Source organism: Xenopus laevis, chromosome 9_10L (assembly GCF_017654675.1).
Source record: "Xenopus laevis strain J_2021 chromosome 9_10L, Xenopus_laevis_v10.1, whole genome shotgun sequence".
Classification (NCBI taxonomy): Eukaryota; Metazoa; Chordata; class Amphibia; order Anura; family Pipidae; genus Xenopus; species Xenopus laevis.
Window position 1 is genome coordinate 123,518,366 of NC_054387.1, and position 22,631 is coordinate 123,540,996.

At 40.8% G+C, this 22,631-nt stretch overlaps 1 protein-coding gene across 2 annotated transcripts in view; it reads right to left on the minus strand.

Annotated features, from left to right (window-relative positions):
- LOC108701700 (SEC14-like protein 5) overlaps nt 1–22,631 on the minus strand; it is a 71,937-nt gene that overhangs the window by 42,781 nt on the left and 6,525 nt on the right. For both annotated transcript variants that reach the window (XM_018236667.2, XM_018236666.2), the window contains exons 3-5: nt 16,516–16,593; nt 13,837–13,935; nt 3,317–3,392 (exon numbers count right to left, since the gene is read on the minus strand). In XM_018236667.2, coding sequence (XP_018092156.1) covers nt 3,317–3,379 — 63 coding nt within the window. In that variant the 5' untranslated portion in view covers nt 3,380–3,392; nt 13,837–13,935; nt 16,516–16,593. The remainder of the gene's footprint in view (nt 1–3,316; nt 3,393–13,836; nt 13,936–16,515; nt 16,594–22,631) is intronic.

Below are 22,631 nucleotides of genomic sequence, written 5' to 3' on the forward strand. Positions count from 1 at the left end.
TGGTCATGAAACTCCTCGGTAACTTATAATATCCTTATATTTTACAAGAGGGGGTACTTTATTCACTATATGATACACAAAAGCCATGAATATCTTGTAAATTGTATCCTTATAAACGGTGACTAGTGATGTCATCAGTTATAAACTGTGATGTCATCTCTGTCACATGACTCGCTGAAACTCATGTATTATAATAAAAAATGTATTATAATATTTTATGTATTATAATTAAAAATGTACCCCCTGTTGTAAAATATGAGGATATTAGAAGTCATCTTGGAGTTCCATGACTTCGGCCTCATATGGTCTCCCTATGACTTATAATATCCCTATATTTTACAGTAGGGGGTACATTATTCACTACAGATATGTCGGACACCAGAGGATTATAGGGATACATTTTTTTTACCGTATATTATATAAAGGGGATGGTCATGTGGGTGCTGCAAGCTGACATCCAGCATCCTCCGACTGATTCCAATCCTTCCGCAGACTGAACACTCCTGCTGCATAACTCCGACTGCACAGCACACATTCCCACAATTGTCATCAGAGCTTAAGCGCTCTCTCTCTCTCTCTCTCTCTCTCTCTCTCTCTCTCGCTAAAAAAGGTCCATAATGACAGCTTTTAATCCTATAACTACAGCTTTACACTGCACTGGACTGAACCCTGCTTTGTACTACTACTCGTAGTAGCCATACACAAGAAGCTATTTAGATATTTGTGGGTGTCGTGCCTATTGCAAAATGCCAAAAGTTGCCCTATAGTGATGCTTATGGACAAATCCAGGATTCTTGCCTGATAATAAAGTCCTGTACATATCCAGGGACCCTGGATGAAATTTTGGGACTTTTGATGTCACATTTTAAAGAGTTGTTCACCTTTGAGTTAACTTTTAGTATGATGATGATATTTTGAGACAATTTGCAATTGCTTTTCATTTTTTATTATTTTTTAAGTTATTTAGCTTTTTATTCAGCTGTTCTCCAGTCTGTAATTTCAGAAATCTGGTTGCTAGTGTCCAAATTACCCTAGCAACCATGCATTGATTTGAATGAGAGACTGGAATATAAACAGGAAAGCATTTATAGAGCATTTGTGTTTGGATGGGGTCAGTGACCCCCATTTGAAAGCTGGAGAGAATCAGAAGAGGAAAGCAAATAATTAAAAAATGATAAAAAAATAGATAATGAAGGCCAATTGAAAAAAGGCTTAGAATTGGTTGTTCTATAACGTATTATTAGTTAACTTAAAGGAGAACCACCCGTATATGGGGAGATAAGAATGTAGTGATCAGAAAGGAGAAATGAACTATAACAAGTAAAGAAATAAAGAGAGGAATGGGACGTGTAGAACAGTAAGTGAATGAGGAACTGAGGTGGGTGCAAATAATTTAAAAACGATAAAAAAAATAAATACAGTGAAACCTCAATTTTGCATCCTGTGATTTTAAGTTTTCCCTCATTTTACATTTTTGTTTTGTGATCCAACCTAAATATTATGCATAATACATTTCCCTGATTTTACAATTTTCCTGGATTTTACACGATTTTGTTTCTGGTCCCCTGAAAAAATGTAAAATGGGGTTTCTACTGTAATGAAGACCAATGGAAAAGTTGCTAAAGGGATAAAGAGAGGAATATGTAGAACATTAAGTAACTGAGGACATGAAGTGGGTTCTAATAATTCAAAAACTATAAAAATAAATAAATAAATAATGAAGACCAATTGAAAAGTTGCTAAAGAAATAAAGAGAGGAATGTATAGAACATTAAGTAACTGAGGACATGAAGTGGGTGCTAATAATTCAAAAACTATAAAAATAAATAAATAAATAATGAAGACCAATGGAAAAGTTGCTAAAGGGATAAAGAGAGGAATATGTAGAACATTAAGTAACTGAGGACATGAAGTGGGTTCTAATAATTCAAAAACTATAAAAATAAATAAATAAATAATGAAGACCAATTGAAAAGTTGCTAAAGAAATAAAGAGAGGAATGTGTAGAACAGTAGGAACAAGTAAACGAGGAAATGAGGTTGGTGCAAATAATTCAAAAACTATAAAAAAAAGAAATAATGAAGACCAATTGAAAAGTTGCTTAGAATTGACCATCCTATAAGATACTACAAGTTAACTCAAAGGTGAACCTATAAGGACTGTGGAGGTGCAGGGAGATAAGAACATAATGATCAGAGAGGAATAATGAATTATGACAAGTGTAAAGAAATAAATAGAGGAATGGGGAGTGTAGAACAGTAAGTGAATGAGGAAGTGAGGTGGGTGCAAATAATTCAAAAACTATAGAAAAAAAAAGAAGACCAATTGAAAAGTTGCTTCGAATTGACCATTCTATGAGATACTAAAGGTGGCCATACACGGGCCGATAAAAGCTGCCGACAGACCGTGTCGGCAGCTTATTGGCCCGTGTATGGGGGCCCCCGACGGGCTTCCCCGATCGAGATCTGGCCGAAAGTCGGCCAGATCTCGATCGGATGGGATTAAAAATCCCGTCGGATCGCGGCCGCATCTGTTCGTTGATGTGGTCCCGCGATCCGACCGCCCGTTTGGCGAACGCTAGGATCCGATCGTTGGGCCCTAGGGCCCACGATCGGATCAGCCCGATATTGCCCACCTCAAGGTGGGCATATCGGAGGGAGATCCGCTCGTTTGGCGACATCGCCAAACGAGCGGATCTATCCGTGTATGGCCACCTTAAGAGTTAACTTAAAGGTGAGCCACCCCTATAAGGAATGTGGGGGTGCAGGGAGATAAGAACATAATGATCAGAGAGGAATAATGAACTATAACAAGTGTAAAGAAATAAAGAGTAATGAGGAAGTGTAGAACTGTAAGTGAATGAGGAATTGCGAATAATTTAAAAACTATAAAAAAAAAATAATGAAGACCAATTGAAAAGTTGATTAGAATCGGTCATTCTATAACATACTAAAAGATAACTGAAAGGTGAACCACCCCTTTAAACACGAAACAAAGACGGCAGGAACAATAAATGAATGTATAAAGGCAGAATATCTGGGTATTGCCCCAAAGGGCAAATAGTAAACTTGGAGATATAAAGTTACCCGCAGCATGTATATAAATATATATAAGCAATATACAAGGAATCAATACAAAGGACAATATGGAAGTTTTTCAGAAGCACCAAGAATAAACAGGGGGCATTTAACCCGGCAGGACCCCCGAACTACAACGTCTAATGAGCGCTAACCAGAGTTGCAGTTGAACACAGGTTCTAAAGAGCAGCAGGTTGCTGGGAGTAAAGCATTCTGTAAGTGGTAGTATTGATACTCACTGCCATGACCAGCTCAAAGGGGAACTTGTAGACCCGCACCGGGGACTGGTACTTCTGCACCATCTCTTCTGGGCGTCTGGGAACAGAAAAGAGCGATGTTCATGAGTCAGGCACCTTCTCTCACTACAGCTCACATACCTCAGATTGCACCGGCTGCTGCTTCTTAATCCTCACAAGGGGGGGGAGGAGGTGCCGTGAGTAAGTCACAGGGGATTCGGGACGCAGAACCAGTTAAACAGGGAAACCAGAGAAAGTATTTTGGAAGCGTGTGCACAATCTGACACTGTTAACACCCAGGAAAACGTTACAGGTTAAAAGTGTATTGTTGCAGAATAACTGGATTCTGTTTTATTGACAGTTTCTCTCCCAAAAAAAATGTAAATCCGCATGTCCCGTGTGCTTGAATGGGAAGGGACGTCAGTTTGTCTGTCATTTCCAATAAGCTGCTGACTGAGGGGCAGATTTACTAAAGGGGGAAGTGACTAACGTTAACGAAAATTCGCCAGCGTGACGTCATTTTGTTATGTCGCCGATTTACTAACGGGCGCAGGCGTAACTTTGCTAGCGAAGGAGCTAGACTCTGTGGGTACTTCGCTCTCTTACGCCTGGCGAAGTTGCACTCTGGCGAATGGACGTAACTACGCTAATTCACTAAGATGCGGATTTTACTGAACGTTACGTCTTGCGCCAGACTTGTATACGCCACCTCAGACCAGGCGAAGTGCAAAAGAGTAGATAGGACCTCCTCAAAAAATAGTCCAAAAAAACGCTGGCGAATTTTCATTTTTCAGGGTGATATGCTGCAAAAGAGCGTACATATTTTCTGGGGTACCCAGCTTCCCCCCTACATTTCCTTACATATGGAACATAAACTATACACTGGGCTCATGTGTAGGGCAATATAACAACTCTATTTTATTTTATTAAGGTTTCCCAGGCTTGTGTAGTGTAATGTATTTGCTGCAACATATACGTCCATTCAACTTTAACTTCCCGCCGTATGCAAATTAGGCCAACTTCGCTTTGCTTGCCGCAGTCATGCTAGCGCAACTTTGCCAACGTTCGTCGCCCTGGACGCAACTTCGGATTTGAGTGAATTACCGTTGTCCTGGCGAATCTACGCCTGGCGAAATGTTGCTGTGTGAGCGAAGCCATCATTGGCGAATTTTCGGAGGTTAGTGAATTTGCCCCTCTGAGTAGGTACCTTTTACCTGCTAAAAGGGTGGTTCACCTTTCATTACCTTTTAGTTTGTTATAGAGTTCTAAGCAACTTTTCAATTGGTCTTCATTATTTATTTTGTATATATTTTTTTTAGGGATGCACCGAATCCACTTTTTTGGATTCGGCCGAACCCCCGAATCCTTCACGAAAGATTCGGCCGAATACCAAAACCGAACCCTAATTTGCATATGCAAATTAGGGGTGGGAAGGGGAAAAAACATTTTTTACTTCCTTGTTTTCTGACAAAAAGTCGCGCAATTTCCCTCCCGCCCCTGATTTGCATATGCAAATTAGGATTCGGGTTCGGTTCGGCCAGGCAGAAGGATTCGGCCGAATCCTGCTGAAAAAGGCCGAATCCTGGCCGAATCCCGAACCGAATTCTGGATTCGGTGCATCCCTAATTTTTTTTTTATTATTTGCCTTTTTCTTCTGACTCTTTCCAGCTTTCAAAGGGGGGGGGGGGTCACTGACTCCATCTAAAACAAATGCTCTGTAAAGCTACAAATGTATTGTTATTGATACTTTTTATTACTCGTCTTTCTATTCAGGCCTCTCCTATTCATATCCCAGTCTCTTATTTAAATAAATGCATAGTTGCTAGGGACCCTTAGGAACAGATTGTTTAAATTGCAATTGAAATCCTGTTTTTATATGGTCATGGAACTTTTCAGTAACTTATAATATCCTTATATTTTACAATAGGGGGTACTTAATTCACTAAATATGCATAAAACTAATAAACCTCAGTGGGAGGAAGCAGACTGGAAACCCCTAACTGCTCCCTGGTGATACCTTTAGTATGTTATAGAAAGGCTAATTCTAAGCAACGTTTCAATTGGTCTAAAAACAAATGCTCTGTAAAGCTACAAATGTATTTTTATTGCTATTTTTTATAAGTCATCTTTCTATTCAGGCCTCTTCTGTTCATATTCCAGTCTCTTGTTTAAATCAATGTATGGTTGCCAGGGTAATTAGGACTCTAGCAACGAGAGTACTGAGATTGCAAACAGGAAAGCTGCTGAATAAAAACCTAAATAACTTAAAAGTCATAAATAATAAAAAATGAAAACCAATTGCAAACTGTCTCAGAATGCCACCTTAATATAACTAGCAGGTGTGCAGGGAGCATTGACCATGCTCATAACAGGCTTTCACTTGAATTCCTACTTGCTGCTGCCTACAGCTGGATCCTGCTAGTCTGGGGATAAAGGAAAAGAAAAAGAACAATTGTCTTCTATGAGGATGTGACGTGTTTATGCAAAGATCAGATTGTGACCGAAAAACATGCAGCAAACAGCATGTACCTAATAATCTTGCCTTTATTACTAGTGATCTGGCTGATATTTTCTACTTCAAGTGCTGCAATCAAGCGCCAAGGAACTGTGTTCTAACAGATAACTTAGGGGGCTGTTCCTGCTGAATTGTGCTTAGTACAGGGGAATACCTATCCTGCCATAGTTTTATGGGATCTCTCTGTACAGACTATGAGCAAATTTAGGGGCTCTTCCTGCTGAATTGTGCTTAGTACCGGGGAATACCTATGCTGCCATAGTTTTATGGTATCTTTCTGTACAGACTATGAGCAAACTTAGGGTGCTGTTCCTGCTGAATTGTGCTTAGTACAGAGGAATACCTATGCTGCCATAGTTATATGGTATCTCTCTGTACAGACTATGAGCAAACTTAGGGGACTGTTCCTGCAGAATTGTGCTTAGTACAGGGGAATACCTATGCTGCCATAGTTTTATGGGATCTCTCTGTACAGACTATGAGCAAACTTAGTGGACTGTTCCTGCAGAATTGTGCTTAGTACAGGGAATACCTATGCTGCCATCGTTTATTGTATCTCTCTGTACAGACTATGAGCAAATTTAGGGGGCTGTTCTTGCAGAATTGTGCTTAATATAGAAATAACTATGTTGGTTAATTTTTCCAATACTTTTTCTATAAGGCACACGTCAAACATGTTATTTAAAGAATGAATTAGCCACAAATACACCACTTGTTGTATAAGCCTCTAAGCCAAGTCTTTCCAATTGGACGGCTAAAGAAAGCAAAAGTGAGCTTCTTTTTTAAGGGATTTGTGCTGCGCTAATGCAGAAAGATCGCTGTCCGGGGTTATGTAACGGCAGCCGAAGTGATACCGTATTAACAGGTCTATTTCTGGTACAGTTCAGCTTTTTTTAGTAGAGATAAATACTGAAAGGGAAAAAACATCGCCTATTTTTATGCACCGTATATTTCCATTTATACCCCTTTAAATAGCAGGAGAGCATAGCTCAGTGCTTGCACATTCCTTCTCTGCAGTTAAGATTTAGTGGGTGGGAAATCAATAGCAATCACTTTTAAAAATCACTTTAATGAATGTATATCAGAATGACATTTTATTTTAGCGTTTACTTACCCTATAACCTGATTGCAGCAATAGAATACCTTTGTTAGAAAACAATATTACTAGGAAAATAAAAAACTGGCTCAAACCCTCTACAGGCTGACGGCCCCTGTGGGAATAGCTTTATTTATCAGCTGCACGTAATAGTGGAACCTAAACACCTCGCCCTGGGGGTTACACCTACGTCACCTTCTTTCCTGATTACAGATACCCCTGGGCACTAATCAGTTTAAAAGAACATCAAACGTTATCTGAAAGCATCATTTGAGATATGAAAACAAACACCTCTTGTGGAATATATACAGAAAAAATAAATAAATCATATATATATATATATATATATATATATATATATTTGAATAAGGAATCCATAATCTGAGAAGTGACGGTGGTCACCTTTGTCAAGTGTCATAAAGGGGATGTGGACCCAAACATTTAATGGATTATTTATAAAAATCAGAATTTTTCTTATGTTTTAAAAAAAAAAGTCAGACCAAACTAGAATCCACGATTTACCCTTATTTATCATTAAAAAACACAGAACAAATCGGATCTGGAAGAAAACGCAACTTTTTTTTTTGAATATGACGCCCGAAAAGTCAAATTTTTGATAAAAACGGCAGAAAAACCACGAAATCTAACGCAGACCTTATTATCTTCAAACTGCAAATAGGACCTCTGCCATTGACTTCTACAGGACCTCAACAGGTGTAAGATGGATTATGTTTGGATTTGGACTTTTTGCATCCTCGGGATATAATTAATTTCGGAATATTTGAGGGGTTTTTTTCCCACTAAAAATTCGGATTCTATAGTAAAAAAAAAAATCTAATTTTTTGAGTTTTTAGCATTCGGACTTTTATAAATAACCCCCTAAATGCTTCTAAACAACTGTCCAGTATTAAAGCTATTTGTAGGGTCTTTCTGTCTTCATTGCTGGTTCTAACTACATGTACAAGTGATACAATGAAGCAAGCCAGGTTTCCTCCAGCCAAGACTAAAATTCCTACAATGCCTTGCATACGCCTGTTACTAGAGCTCATTTACTCAATTTCCATGCTGCAAATGTAAATCATGCCCTTTACCTAGTAGCTGTCATAGAAGAGGTAGTAAATACAGGCTCTGAAACCATACTACTACATTCTGGATTTTTAAAGGGCGCCCCACTGCAAAAATCTTTTGGGAATGAGAGAGGGGGATACCATACTGGCCCCCTATGCAATTGCAAGGTCTGCTTACACTACTCATCTATGCCTATCGGTGCGGTACATGGGACTAAGTATTGATTTGCACCTGTATTTTGCGCCCAGCTCCAAGCACTGTAAATTAACCCTGTTCTCTTTACTTATTGCTCTGCTAATAAAAGAACATGCATGGCATCCTAAGATTTAGAATCTTGGCTGGAGGGGACCTGAGTATTGTAAAGTTGCAATGGCACATGCAGTCTGAACCAACAGTGCAAAGAATAGCAAAGAACAGACAAATACTGACCACTAAAACAAGAGTAAATAGGATTAGAACAGTATCGCAAAGCCATACATATTACTAAGGACAAAACCCTGGGGCAGTCTAGTAATATAAGGCCTGTATTTTTGAAGGGATATTGTCAAGTGAAAACATGTTTTTTTTTCAAAACACATCAGTTAATAGTGCTGATCCAGCAGAATTCGCCACTGAAATCCGGTTTTCAATTTCTTTTATATTTAATTTTGAAATTTGACATTGGGCTAGACATATTGTCAGTTTCCCAGCTGCCCCCAGTCATGTGACTTGTGCTCTGATAAACTCCAGTCACTCTTTACTGCAAGTTGTAGTGATATCATCCCCCCCCCAGCAGCCTAACAACAGAACAAAGGGAAGGTAGCCAGATAACAGCTCTAGGGTTGCAACCTTTCTGCCGGTTAAACTCCGGACTGGGGGGCTGGACAGTGATGTTGTGGGGAAAGGACTGTGATGTCACATGGGTGGGTGGGTCGTTGGGGATGGGCTATTACATGGCAATCACCAATTGCCATGTCACAGTTTTCCTAATATGGAAAACCGGCAGGCTGTTTTGACCAGAGCAGCCATTCAAAAAAACGGCTGTGCGGAATAAAACCGGACAGGTGGCAAGCCTAAACAGCTCCCTAACACAAGATAGTTGCCTGGTAGATCTAAGAACAACACTCAACAGTAAAATCCAGGTCCCACTGTGACACATTCAGTTACATTGAACAGCCTGCCAGAAAGCAGTTCCATCCTAAAGTGCTGGCTCTTTTTGAAAACACATGACCAGGCAACATGACCTGAGATGCACCTACACCCCAATATTACAACTAAAAAAATACACTTGCTGGTTCAGGAATGAAATTTTATATTGTAGAGTGAATTATTTGCAGTGTAAACAGTGTCATTTAGGAATAAAAACGACATCATAAAAATCATGATAGAATCCCTTTTAAAGTAACACTGCTTGATACAATCCCTCTCCCCTATCTGTATCCAGCTCATACTACATTGAAGGCCACTATGTGACATGTGTGTGTGGCAAGTTGCAACAGGCATATCCCAGCTCTGTGGTATGTGTGCTATTATCCACATTTAATCTGATGACTCCTGCCATTCCTTCTCTAGCAGGGGGCCCACACGGCTCTGCTGACATCTAAAGAAACAACAAGGGCCCCTCTGGGTTTATGTTCCGCAACACTTAAGAGCCTTTGTGCCGGGAGCGAGGTGCAGTGGGAGGATTGGCATGAGAGAATGGGCACAAAGGACCGGTTGATGTTGAAACAACCGATTATTGTTTTGCAGTGCTGCACCAGCGAGAGGTTGGCAGGACATTACTCTGACAGATTCCGCCACGCACGGGTTTATCATCTGCTCAGAGATCGCTCAAGCCGGTCATACACAACCTGACAGCAGAACAGAACTGCCTGTTTCCTACCCATTCCAACACTGATCTGGCACATTGCTGGATATGGAACCGTCTAATCATACACTAGCTGTTCCTTCTCATGCCCATATCCAGCAACTGACACGTAACGGGTCTTACTATATGCCAGGCAGGGTCCAGATTGAAAAAAAAAACCAGGGGCACAGAAGTAACAGCCAATCAGATGTGCGTTCATCAATCTTAAAGGAACAGTTCAGTGTAAAAATAAAAACTGGGGAAATAGATAGTATGTGCAAAATAAAAAATGTTTCTAATATAGTAAGTTAGCCAAATATGTAATCTATAAAAGGTGTAGTGATTGGATGTCTAACATAATAGCCAGAACACTACTTCCTGCTTTTCAGCTCTCTAACTCTGAGCTAGTCAGCGACTTAAAGGAAAACTATACCCCCAAAATGAATATTTAAGCAACAAATAGTTTATATCATATTAAGTGACATATTAAAGAATCTTACCAAACTGGAATATATATTTAAGTAAATATTGCCCTTTTACATCTCTTGCCTTGAACCCCCATTTCGTGATGGTCTGTGTGCTGTCTCAGAGATCACCTGACCAGAAATACTGCAGCTCTAACTGTAACAGGAAGAAGTGTGGAAGCAAAAGACACAACTCTGTTTGGTTTGTTTGTGTGCACTGTGAATCGTACGATCCCAGGGGGCAGTGACGTAACTAGGTGGGGGCGGGCCCTGGTGCGGGCCGTGCAGCCGGGCCCTGCCCCCCACCCTAGTCCATGCGGGGGCAGTCACGTGCCTGCCGGGGGGCCCTACAGGGGTGCGGGCCCTGGCCCAATTGCACCCCCTCCTCCCCTGGTAGTTACGCCACTGCTAGGGGGCAGCCCTTATTTTTTTAAAATGGCAATTTTCTATTTATGATTACCCAATGGCACATACTACTATAAAAGTATATTATTATGAAAATGGTTTATTTACACAAAGCAGGGTTTTACATATGAGCTGTTTTATGCAATATCTTTTTATAGAGACCTACATTGTTTGGGGGGGTATAGTTTTCCTTTAAAGGGGGGTCACGTAGGACATAACTGTTCAGTGATCCTCAGCATTCAGCTCAGATTTAAATGCAAACAGTTACTGTATGTCCCATGTGGCCCACCTCAAGTCTCTGATTGGTTACTGCCTGGTAACCAATCAGTGGAAACCAAGAGAGCTGAAAAGCAGGAAGTAGTGTTCTGGCTATTATGTTAGACATCCAGTCACTCCACAAGTAGCAATGTAACACTCTGGAGAACCTTTGCATCAAACAAGTTATCCTTTATTAAATCAAACTACATGTTTCGGACCCAGATGATCCTTCCTCAGGTGCTAGTGTTAACTAGCACCAGTCACTCCAGCCTTTATACATTATATTTTTGGCTAAATAACTATATTAGAAACACTGTTTATTTTGCACGGGCTATCTATTTACACAGTTTTTCTTTTTATACGGAACTGTTCCTTTAAACTGGCCAAACCTGCAGTGAATGCACTGATCCCTTTTCTTTGGTTAGTCTCTGTTTGCACTAAGCGACCCCCAGTCTCTCTCATCAACCCCTTCCTAACCCCTAAGGTGCTCAAGGAGTCATGGAAACAGCACCTGCACTGTATTTTGGAGATACCTGTATGATCTCACTGTGGATTATAGTTTTCCCATGTGGACTGGCAAATTTCTCTTACCCAAGAGATGAAGCCGCACGGCAGTTGCAGAGATCACTAATCAGGAGAGAAGTTCAATGTCAACTGACAACTCCCAAATGTAAAGGCGTATTGGTGTGTGTGGAGGGGGGTTCACTGTTGCCCAGGGGTTAGGTTTGTTCATTCAGAACCGGAATGAGTGCACCAAAGTTTGACATACCATAAGGGCCATTTACTAAACCAGTGCAAAGTGCAATTTTCAGGCACAAATCACCGTCCCCCCCACCATAATAATACAGTGGGGGTCATTTATCAACACTGGGAAAATTTGCCCATGGGCAGTAACCCATGACAACCAAATAGATTCATTCTTTGTTCTACTTGCAGCCGACTTTAAAAAGCTAATCACTGATTGGTTGCTATGGGTGACTGCCCATGGGCAAATTTGCCCAGTGTTGATAAATGAGCCCCAGTGTCTCCTCCCCAGAATTCTAGTCAAGTTTTGTGCAAGTTGTAGCTAACATTTACCAACACTTGAGATTGGCGGTAGCACAGGGTTTCCTAGCAACACAAGTGTGAGCTTTTGCAGGACTGAGAAGAAAAGGCAGGGCAGACATCATGGTGCTTGGCACAAGGATAAATGGAAGTACAAGGAGTGTGTTTGGACGCCTGCATTTAAGTGAATCCACACGTCTGCATTTGTAAATTACCCTTTAAAAATCTTCTTAAAGGGGCAGCAAACAGGCAAACTGGGTGAAGAATTTGCACTAATGTCAGAGTGAATTCCTCCTGTTCAAAGTACCTTGCCCCAAGGGGTTAAAAGCAAAAATCTGACTTCTCAGTGTGTTTTGGCGGCACTGAAATGTTACAAATGTTGCTCTGGCTGCCAATTGACACCTCCATACAACCTGTTGGACATGTCCTTCCTGACTTTGATTTGCCCTTTGGAAACTAAATTACAGCAAACTATTTGACACAGACAAAAGAAAAAGGAAAAATAGGTGATTCCCTGAATCTTCTCTTCCACGATTTAGTGTTCGGAGGGTTTTACAATCTGGTATGTATGTATGTGTAGTGTTAGTAGCTGATATATAGCCAATTAAGTGGTAGGCACTTTGGCATACCAGTGGTCGTGGTGCTCCTTTTGAGCAAATATGGGACAGATTTATTTAGGTTCAAGTTTTTTTTCCCATGAAAAATCAAGTATTCGAGTTGAATTTTTTTGATCAAAACGTACATTTTCGGGTTAAAAAAACAAAACTCGAATCGATTCAGTTTTCTTAAAATAAAACTTGAATATTCAAGATTTATTATACCCCAACCCTGGAAATAGCTCAAATCCCAAAATACATCATCTAAAACCTGTTGAGGTTCTGTAGAAGTCAATGGCAGAGGTCCCTTGAAGAGGTTAACAGAGTTGAGTTTTTTTTTTTAGAGTTTTCAGGTTGAGGAACTCGCAGATTCTGTTTTTTCACATTCAAGTTTTAGATAGATACCATTCGAGTTTTTAGTTAATTCGAAGTAAAAAAATATATAACACTCGGCCTTTGATAATTCAGCCCCTGTATATATACTGTATTTTAGAAATACAGTGGAGTTGTTTGCTTTGCCATGTAAAGGCCATTGGGTTCACTGCAGCCCTCTCAGAAAGAACAATGGTGTTCAACACACCCATAGCAATTACTGAGGAATGCTACTGACTTGTGTTTTTAGTTGGGTACCCAGACTTAAATATTTTAGCCGTGTAACACTATGGGGCCCATTTACTAAGCCCGAGTGAAGGAATATAGAAAAATAGAGGAAAAAAACTTCGAATTTCGACAATCGAATTGGCTACTTCGACCTTCAACTACGACCTTCGAATCGAACTAAAAATCGTTCAACTATTCTATAGTCGAAGTACTGTCTCTTTAAAAAAAACTTCGACCCCCTAGTTCGCCACCTAAAACCTACCGAGGCCAATGTTAGCCTATGGGGAAGGTCCCCATAGGCTTTACAAGGTTTTTTTGATCGAAGGAATTTCGTTCGATCGATGGATTAAAATCCTTCGAATCGTTCGATTCGAAGGATTTAATCGTTTGATCGAACGATTATTCCTTCGATCAAAAAAACCTTGTAAAGCCTATGGGGACCTTCCCTATCGATCGAACGAATTGCGCTAAATCCTTCGACTTCAATATTCAAAGTCGAAGGATTTCAATTCGGCAGTCGAATATCGAGGGTTAATTAACCCTCGATATTCGACCCTAGGTAAATGTGCCCCTATGAGTATTTCAGTATTTGCCTCCACATCAGGAATAATAGATCTCAAGCAGTTAAAAAGACACAGAAGTAGATGTGTACCTGATGGAAGTCGGTGTCCTGACTCCTAGAGACGAATCGCTTAGGTGACCAGAGTCTCCAGAGGATACGACCAGAGCAGTTTTACACTTCAAGCAGCTTCTGTGATCAAGGAACAGAATGTAAATATTCAGTCACACATAAGAAAACTACGCAACCACACAGCTCCCTGCGGGGATTAGGTCAAGTGATGTAACACCTCCAGATGTCCTGGGGCTGTGTAGCATATACTGTATATGTACATATATACGTTTAGGAGCTGAAACGTTGAATAAATCCACCTTTTTTCTACACAAGACCTATGAGTGTGGACTTTTTTTGTTTGTTGTAAATAAGATTCCTGTTCCAGCACCTAGACATTTCTTGGTTCTCTGTGTGCACCTAGCTAATTGTTTATTTATATATATATATATATATATATATATATATATATATATATATATATATACACGGAGCTTGAAGGTGCACACCGTTAACTCTGCTTACACCCGGGTGCTCGTAAGAATAGAATATTCAGGAAATTACGGCACTCACAGGATCTTTTTCAGTTGAAGCAAAAATAATCTTTATTAAAATCAACGTTTTGAACCCTCACAGGTTTCTTCGTCAGGAGTATAAAACAAACCCTCTATCTCCCTGACGAAGATTCCTGTACGGAATCGAAACGTTGGCCCTTAAAGAGCTACTGATACCAGAAATTAAACCTTTTTTTTTTTTTTACATCTATCATAATATTGTCTTCGCTTGCTATCTATAACTTTGCCATAAAAGTAATTACATATGCTTTTATATTACCCATCTGATCCCCCATGTTCCTCTCTGAGAGGGCTGCCATATTTGAGCTTCTGTTAGCATTAGAAACCCTAACTGACAGGTTGAAAAGGGACAGTCAGGTTGGCAAAACAGTCAGGTTTAGGAACGTCAAGTAACAATTATTTATAAAAGCAGCCCCATGATTGAAAAACGATCAACATGACCTATAAGTAACTTTTGATGTACATTGATATTTTGAATAATATTTTTTTAGTGTCAGTATCACTTTAAGAGAATCATCTTCTCATTGAGGATCACCATAGGGTAATTCTAAGCAATATTCCAGAATACATTAGTTACTCATACTAACTGGTATTAAAAGCAGTACCAGGATCAGGCACAGGCTGTTTCTAACCCCTGAAACGATGTAACTGAACTTCTGAAGCCAGCTGATTAATATACCTGGAGCAGAACTGACTTTAGCGTCTGACTTCTGGTTGAAAACTGGACAGATATTAAACGGGAAGGTTTAAAAATTCACTGCATTGGCTTGTTGATGTAGTCCCCACCTCGATGGCCTGCATTCCCGTCATTGTGACTTGATCATCTGGACCACTCGATGTAGCTCACTTCAAGGTGGGCAAATCGTGCAAATAGCTGCTTGTTTGGTGGCAACCCTTATCAGACAAGCGGATGTTTAAATGCTTGGGCAGATTAACTCAGCTGCAGAAATGTTGCAGCCTACTGTGAGGTTACCACTTATCCCATCCAAATTTAACAGATGGGATCTGCAGGTGTATGTGATGCTTTCTAAGACATCAGTGACATCAGACATCAGGACTAAATTGATTTATTTTTCCTCAACACTGCACCCCTCTTCACAACATTAAACATCACTACACACTGCTCCCTGTCACATACACACACACTACTCATTCTCACACTGTTGGACACCAATTACATAAACTATTACATGCTTCACATAGATAGATAGATAGATAGATAGATAGATAGATAGATAGATAGATAGATAGATAGATAGATAGATAGATAGATAGATAATTGATGGATAAATAGAGAAATAGATGATAAATAATAGAAAGATGATAGATGATTATAGATACAGAGATAGATAGATAGATAGATAGATAGATAGATAGATAGATAGATAGATAGATAGATAGATAGATAGATAGATAGATACAGTAGATAGATAGATAGATAGATAGATAGATAGATAGATAGATAGATAGATAGATAGATAGATAGATAGATAGATAGATAGATAGATGATAGATATATAGATAGATTATTGGTGTACAAATAGAGAAATAGATGATAGATAATAGATATAGAGATGATAGATTTGATAGATAGATAGATAGATAGATAGATAGATAGATAGATAGATAGATAGATAATTGATGGATAAATAGAGAAATAGATGATAAATAATAGAAAGATGATAGATGATTATAGATACAGAGATAGATAGATAGATGATAGATAGATAGATAGATAGATAGATAGATAGATAGATAGATGATAGATATATAGATAGATTATTGGTGTACAAATAGAGAAATAGATGATAGATAATAGATATAGAGATGATAGATTTGATAGATAGATAGATAGATAGATAGATAGATAGATAATAGATAGATAGATAGATAGATAATGGAGAGATAATTTGTAGCTAGTATACATAAGATATATAGGCAATAGATGACAGATAGTTAACAGACAGATAGATGATAGATAAGTCCATGTGGGATGTGGGTGAGCAGAAGGCTGCCCATTAGGAGAATCTCTAGGAAGTGGCACATATGTGCAGGGCTGCTCAGTAATGTTGCTGTAATATCCCAGTACCGGAGCCAAGAAGACAGCTTGCAGTTAAGGATATCGACCCGGCACAAATCTGCTTACTTGTAAATCCTGCAGAAAAGATCTCTCTCCCTCTGCAAATTCCTCTCCTTTGTTGTACGGAGGGGGGATAGTAAGAGCCTGCAAGTGAGGACAGAAAGACAAGAATGACTTTTGGTGACACGGGGGCTGGATAAAAAGCATGAACTCCAGCGAGTCCCATGGAACATATGTGAGCGGCTAGAAGTGGGCCAGGCTGAGGGAGAAGTCCGAGACAGAGTATGAAACACAATGCCGTAACGTGAGCCGGCCCCACCGATACCTGTGCTGATGAAGGAATGGTGAGCTCTTGTTTCCTGACGTTGGGCTGCTATTTCAGTGGCAGAATTCTATGTGATATCGTCGGATGCTCTCTCAGCATGACTGTGCTCTCCCGTTATGCAACTGCAACTTGGGCATCAGTTAACCGGGTCCCACATGGGTGCTGTATCTAAAGCCTGTGCATATACATAGGGTCCAGTTTGAGTGCGGGGGACTAATGATATACTGTTGTATAGTGTTGTAGCAAGTCGTAATCTTTGCCATCACCATAGAGCAATGATCCCCAACCAGTAGCTCTTGAGTAACATGTTGCTCTCCAACCCCTTGGATGTTGCTCCCAGTGGCCTCAAAGCAGGAGCTTATTTTTGAATTCCAGGCTTGGAGGCAAGTTTTGGTTTTATAAAACCGGGTGTACTGACAAACAGAGTCTCAATGTAGGTTGACAATCCACATAGTGGATACCAAATGGCCAATCACAGCACTTATTTGGCACCCCAAGAACATTTTTCATGCTAGTGTTGCTCCCCAACTCCTTTTTCTTTTGAATGTTGCTCACAGGTTCTAAAGGTTGGGGATCCCTGCCATATAGGGTGGGTTCAGCACAGGTAGGTAAGTTCCTTCTCAAACTGGATATGGGTAGGTTAGGGTAGGTCAAGAAACTGCCCCCCCTGCACATCACTACAGGTCACTCCAATGGGTACCAGGGACTTCAAAGGAAAGTACCCCAGGCCAGTTGGGTTTTTTTTAAAAAAAATACACAAACCTGGAGTCAAAACTTTGGCCACTGTGGGGGCCTATGAAATAGGTCTGGTGTTCTCAGCTTTACTGATCCTTTAAATTGAAGCTTTATAGACGATAATAAAGTATTTTATAAAGTAGACTTTGGTGAATTCGTTATTAATATGGAAACTGTGAACTTGCAAGTCTGACACAGGAAGGAGGAGATGGCCCACAGTGCATAAATGAATCGACCTGGAGAAGTTGTAACTACAACTGGCTTTACTCAAAACCACATACAAGGCACCTAGGTGTAACAGTGACAAAAAAACATAAATAAGCCCTTGGAATGAATCCAGTCAGTCCTGGCAGAAAAACAGTGGGGCTCATTTATAAACACTGGGCACATTTTCACCTGGCCAGTTACCCATAGCAACCAATCAGTGATTAGTTTTTTTAAGCAAGCTGCAGGTGGAACAATGAAAGCAAATATTTGACTGGTTGCCATGTGTTACTGCCCAGGTGCAAAATTGTCCAGTGTTTATAAGTGAGCCCCAGAGTCTGTAACTGAATTAGATTCTACAAAAACAGCCAGATCCAGATCCCAGACTGATAGCATGAACCAAAAAGATAAGGGAAAAGGCCTTCCAGCCAAAACAGAGGGGTGTGCGGAGCAGGGGAAGTGCTCCATATCCCTACAGTCCAGCACAGCAAGGGGCTAACTGGGGACACAACGTAGACTAAAGTTATAAAGTCAACAAACAGGTTTCTCTCTATAATCAAAGCTCTACCTATAGGTGGTGCACCGCCACTGAGATCTCTCCACCTGCACCCGGACTAATGACAGCTCTCCAATCGCAGCCACACTAATGCCCTCCACTTGCACCCCCACTAATGACAGCTCTCCACTTGCACCCCCACTAATGACAGCCCTCCACATGCACCCCCACTAATGACAGCTCTTCACTTGCACCCCCACTAATGACAGCTCTCCACTTGCACCCCCACTGACAGCTCTCCACTTGCACCCCCACTAATGACAGCTCTCCACTTGCACCCCCACTAATGAAAGCTCTCCACCTTCACCCCACTAATGACAGCTCTTCACTTGCACCCCCACTAATGACAGCTCTCCACTTGCACCCCCACTGACAGCTCTCCACTTGCACCCCCACTAATGACAGCTCTCCACTTGCACCCCCACTAATGACAGCTCTCCACTTGCACCCCCACTAATGAGAGCTCTGTGGATAATAATATTCTGTCACAAGCCGATCCCATGCTTCTCCCCCTGCCCTTTAGGAGTAATTAAGCCGTATGTTGGGTTTAGCTCACTTTATCCCTCCGTATCTCTTTTCACTGCTAATCTTTTCATCGGTTATTTCAGCCGATCCTTTCACAAGGACACCGCTGAGAGATGAGAACGAGTTACATGAAATTATATTTCCACATCATTACATAAAGTAACCTCAAACTAATTTCTCTTATTTATTTTCCTGCAGAGAAATGATTAATTAGAATGATCCATTGACATGTGCTGAATCCTGATCACACATACCCTAGTTGTACTGTACGGACAATGCTGAGATCTAGGGAGGTTGGCCAAACGCTGAGCACTGAAGGGCTGTTTGAGCCAAATAAATGTCTTAAAACCTCAGCCTTATATGAATCGCAGTGTAAAATAAAGTAATTTAGGATAAATAATACACATAAGATATCTACCTTTTTATTAAACACAAACAAATTGATTCTGAGGTTTGTTGTCCCCTAACACGATCTTATTAAATACAGGGGAGACGCCCCCTGTATGATACAAGGTGGGATTTGTTCCAGCCTTCTCAATAAATGCCTTTCTCAGGATAATATAATGTATTTCTAATATTATTCACAGTGTTATTATTCTACCCCAGCACGTTATATGTTATTAGTGAAAGCTTCTTGATTCAAGTGCAACATAAAAGTCCTTTCACAAGCTCATTGTGCGCTGCCTAATTAGCCACTTGCCAAATGGCAGCATCACAATGAGAGTGGTACCCACTTACTCACTCCACAGGCAGCACCTGGATAAAGCTGTAATTCTGCAGAACTGCTCCAGGTATTATTACTAATGTGATACTGACATTTCTAACCTAATGGCTTCATTGGATTCCTGACACAGAATTACCCGTGCTGTGAGCAGTTAGTAAGGTATGGAGTCAGTGCTATTGCTGTGAGAAGTTAGTTAAGGATGGGGTCGGTGCTATTGCTTTGAGTAGTTGGTAAGGGATGGGGTCAGTTCTATTGCTGTGAGCAGTTAGTAAGGGATGGGGTCAGTGCTATTGCTTTGAGCAGTTAGTAAGGGATGGGGTCAGTGCTATTGCTTTGAGCAGTTAGTAAGGGATGGGGTCAGTGCTATTGCTTTGAGCAGTTAGTAAGGGATGGGGTCAGTGCTATTGCGTTGAGCAGTTAGTAAGGGATGGGGTCAGTGCTATTGCTGTGAGCAGTTAGTAAGGTATGGGGTCAGTGCTATTGCTGTGAGAAGTTAGTTAAGGATGGGGTCGGTGCTATTGCTTTGAGTAGTTAGTAAGGGATGGGGTCAGTGCCATTGCTTTGAGCCGTTAGTTAAGGATGGGGTCGGTGCTATTGCTTTGAGCTGTTAGTAAGGGATGGGGTCAGTGCCATTGCTTTGAGCCGTTAGTTAAGGATGGGGTCGGTGCTATTGCTTTGAATAGTTAGTAAGGGATGGGGTCAGTGCTATTGCTGTGAGCAGTTAGTAAGGGATGAGGTCAGTGCTATTGCTGTGAGCAGTTAGTTAGGGAATGGGTTGGTGTTATTGTTTTGAGCAGTTAGTAAAGGATGGGGCTTGGCCTTTTGCTTTGCGCAGTTAGTTATGTTGGGGTCGGTGCTATTGCTTTGAGTAGTTAGTAAGGGATGGGGTCAGTGCCATTGCTTTGAGCCGTTAGTTAAGGATGGGGTTGGTGCTATTGATTTTAGTAGTTGGTAAGGGATGGGGTCAGTGCTTTTGCTGTGAGCAGTTAGTAAAGGATGGGGTCAGTGCTATTGCTTTGTGCAGTTAGTAAAGGATGGGGTCTGTGCTATTGCTTTGAACAGTTATTTAGGGAATGGGTCAGTGCTATTGCTTTGAGCAGTTACTTCGGGTTGGGGTAGGTGCTTTTGCTTTGAGCAGTTAGTAAGGGATGGGGTTGTGTTATTGCTCTAAGCAGTTAATTAGCGAATGGGTTGGTGCAATCGGTTTGAGTAGTTAGTAAGGGATGGGTTTGTAGCTATTGCTTTGAGCAGTTAGTATAGGAATGTGTTGGTGCTATTACTTTAAGCAGTTATTAGGGGATGGCATTGGTGCTATGAAAGGTAGTGGAGGGGTCGTTTACAATGGGAGTACAATTTGCAAAGGGCAAAATTTGGATGAAAATCCCCATGTTTTTTATCCTCAACCCCAGAATTTCCACTCTATTGCAGGCGCCCCCTAAGTAACAATTTGCACCCAATGTCAATGCAAATCAATTTTGGTAAATTGCAGGTCCAATTTCTGGAACCCAGAACTGCAACCTGAACCTGCATTTTTAGCTGCTTGGATCTACTACCTGACCCAGCCTAAACTGCCTTATCCGCAACCCGACCTGCTACAGGTTGGCAACTATTCACTACCCCCAGAAATTGGGGGGGGGGGGGGGGTGAAAAAACAGGAAAAAAGGAATTAAAAAAAGAGTAAAATCTGGTTATACTGACTCCCATGACCTGACCTGCAATCTGTAGACCCGCACCCATACCTGCAATCAGGTTACCCACTCTTCTAGTGGTAGTCAGTGGGTACTGGACACACTTTTGCTTGCTTTTCTCCAAACCTGTGTGGTACTAATCAATAGGGATGCACTGAATCCAGGATTCGGTTCGAGATTCTGCTCCAGGATTTGGATTCGGCCAATCTTTCTGCCAGGCCGAACCGAATTAGAATCCTAATTTGCATATGCAAATTAGGGACAGGAGGGAAATCTCGTGACTTTGTCACAAAACAAGGAAGTAAAAAAGATGTCTCCCCTTCCCACCCCTAATTTACATATGCAAATTAGGATTCAGACTCGGTTCCGTATTCGACCGAATCTTTCGCAAAGGATCGGGGGTTCAGCCGAATCCAAAATAGTGGATTTGGTGTATCCCTACTAATCAACCCTAACCTACCCTCCCCCAACCCAACACTTCATTATCACTTATATAGCGACCTGTCCAGGAAGATCCCAGGAAAAGGACCACGCCAGTTCTCTTTCCTCTGATTAAAGGAAATGTAATCCCTCCAAAAAAACAAATGAATGCAAGATTGCTCACAGTCCTCTTCTGAGCACTTTTGCAGGTTACAGAAATCATTTTTGTTTCCAGTTTTCAAGATACTAGCAGTTTTTCTGCTGCTAATATAATGGATCGGAAACACCTGAACCACCTGCTGCTCATTTCAGCTGCCTGGCTACAGAAGGATGGATTTGAATTTTTATGAGAAATGGTTGCTTAACTTTCTTTTGAGGTTTCACTGTCCCTTTAAACTGCCAGCCTTTTGAGCTAGGGTTGTAAAAAGGTCAGTTTTCGGTTCATTCTGCATTACGTCTCCTGTTACCCCTTCCCCTCTAGTTTTAGCTGCCTACCTCTGGTTCAGGTACAAAAAAAGAACTTTTTTAAGTAATGAAAGCTAACTTTAGCATGTGACTCCGTTTACCTAATGAAATGGAACACGGACACTGAAATAGAACATGTTTGCATATGAAAGACTGCGTTATACAACTCATGAGATATCATTACACTAGCTAGAGGGAGCAAATCGTTCTCTGCAGTCAAAGAAAGTGTTTCTTATATATAGTATAATATATAGTAAGAGCAATGGCTCCTCAGCTGTTAGGAGTTGCCTCTTAACAACAACTAAAGGACTGCTGATATTAAAGGACAACTAAAGCCCATTTATGTATTTATCTGTGTTATGTGTATTGTTAAAGGAGACATGTAAAAAACGAGAATGTGCCAATACATTATACTCTATTAGATACAGTATAGAAGGAATGTGCTTTAAAAAGTAGTGTTTCTGTTACTTTATTGCAAAAACCCTACTAGTCCCGCTTATCTGTTCCACTTCCTGCTGCCTCCTTTTCCAGGCTGTGCAG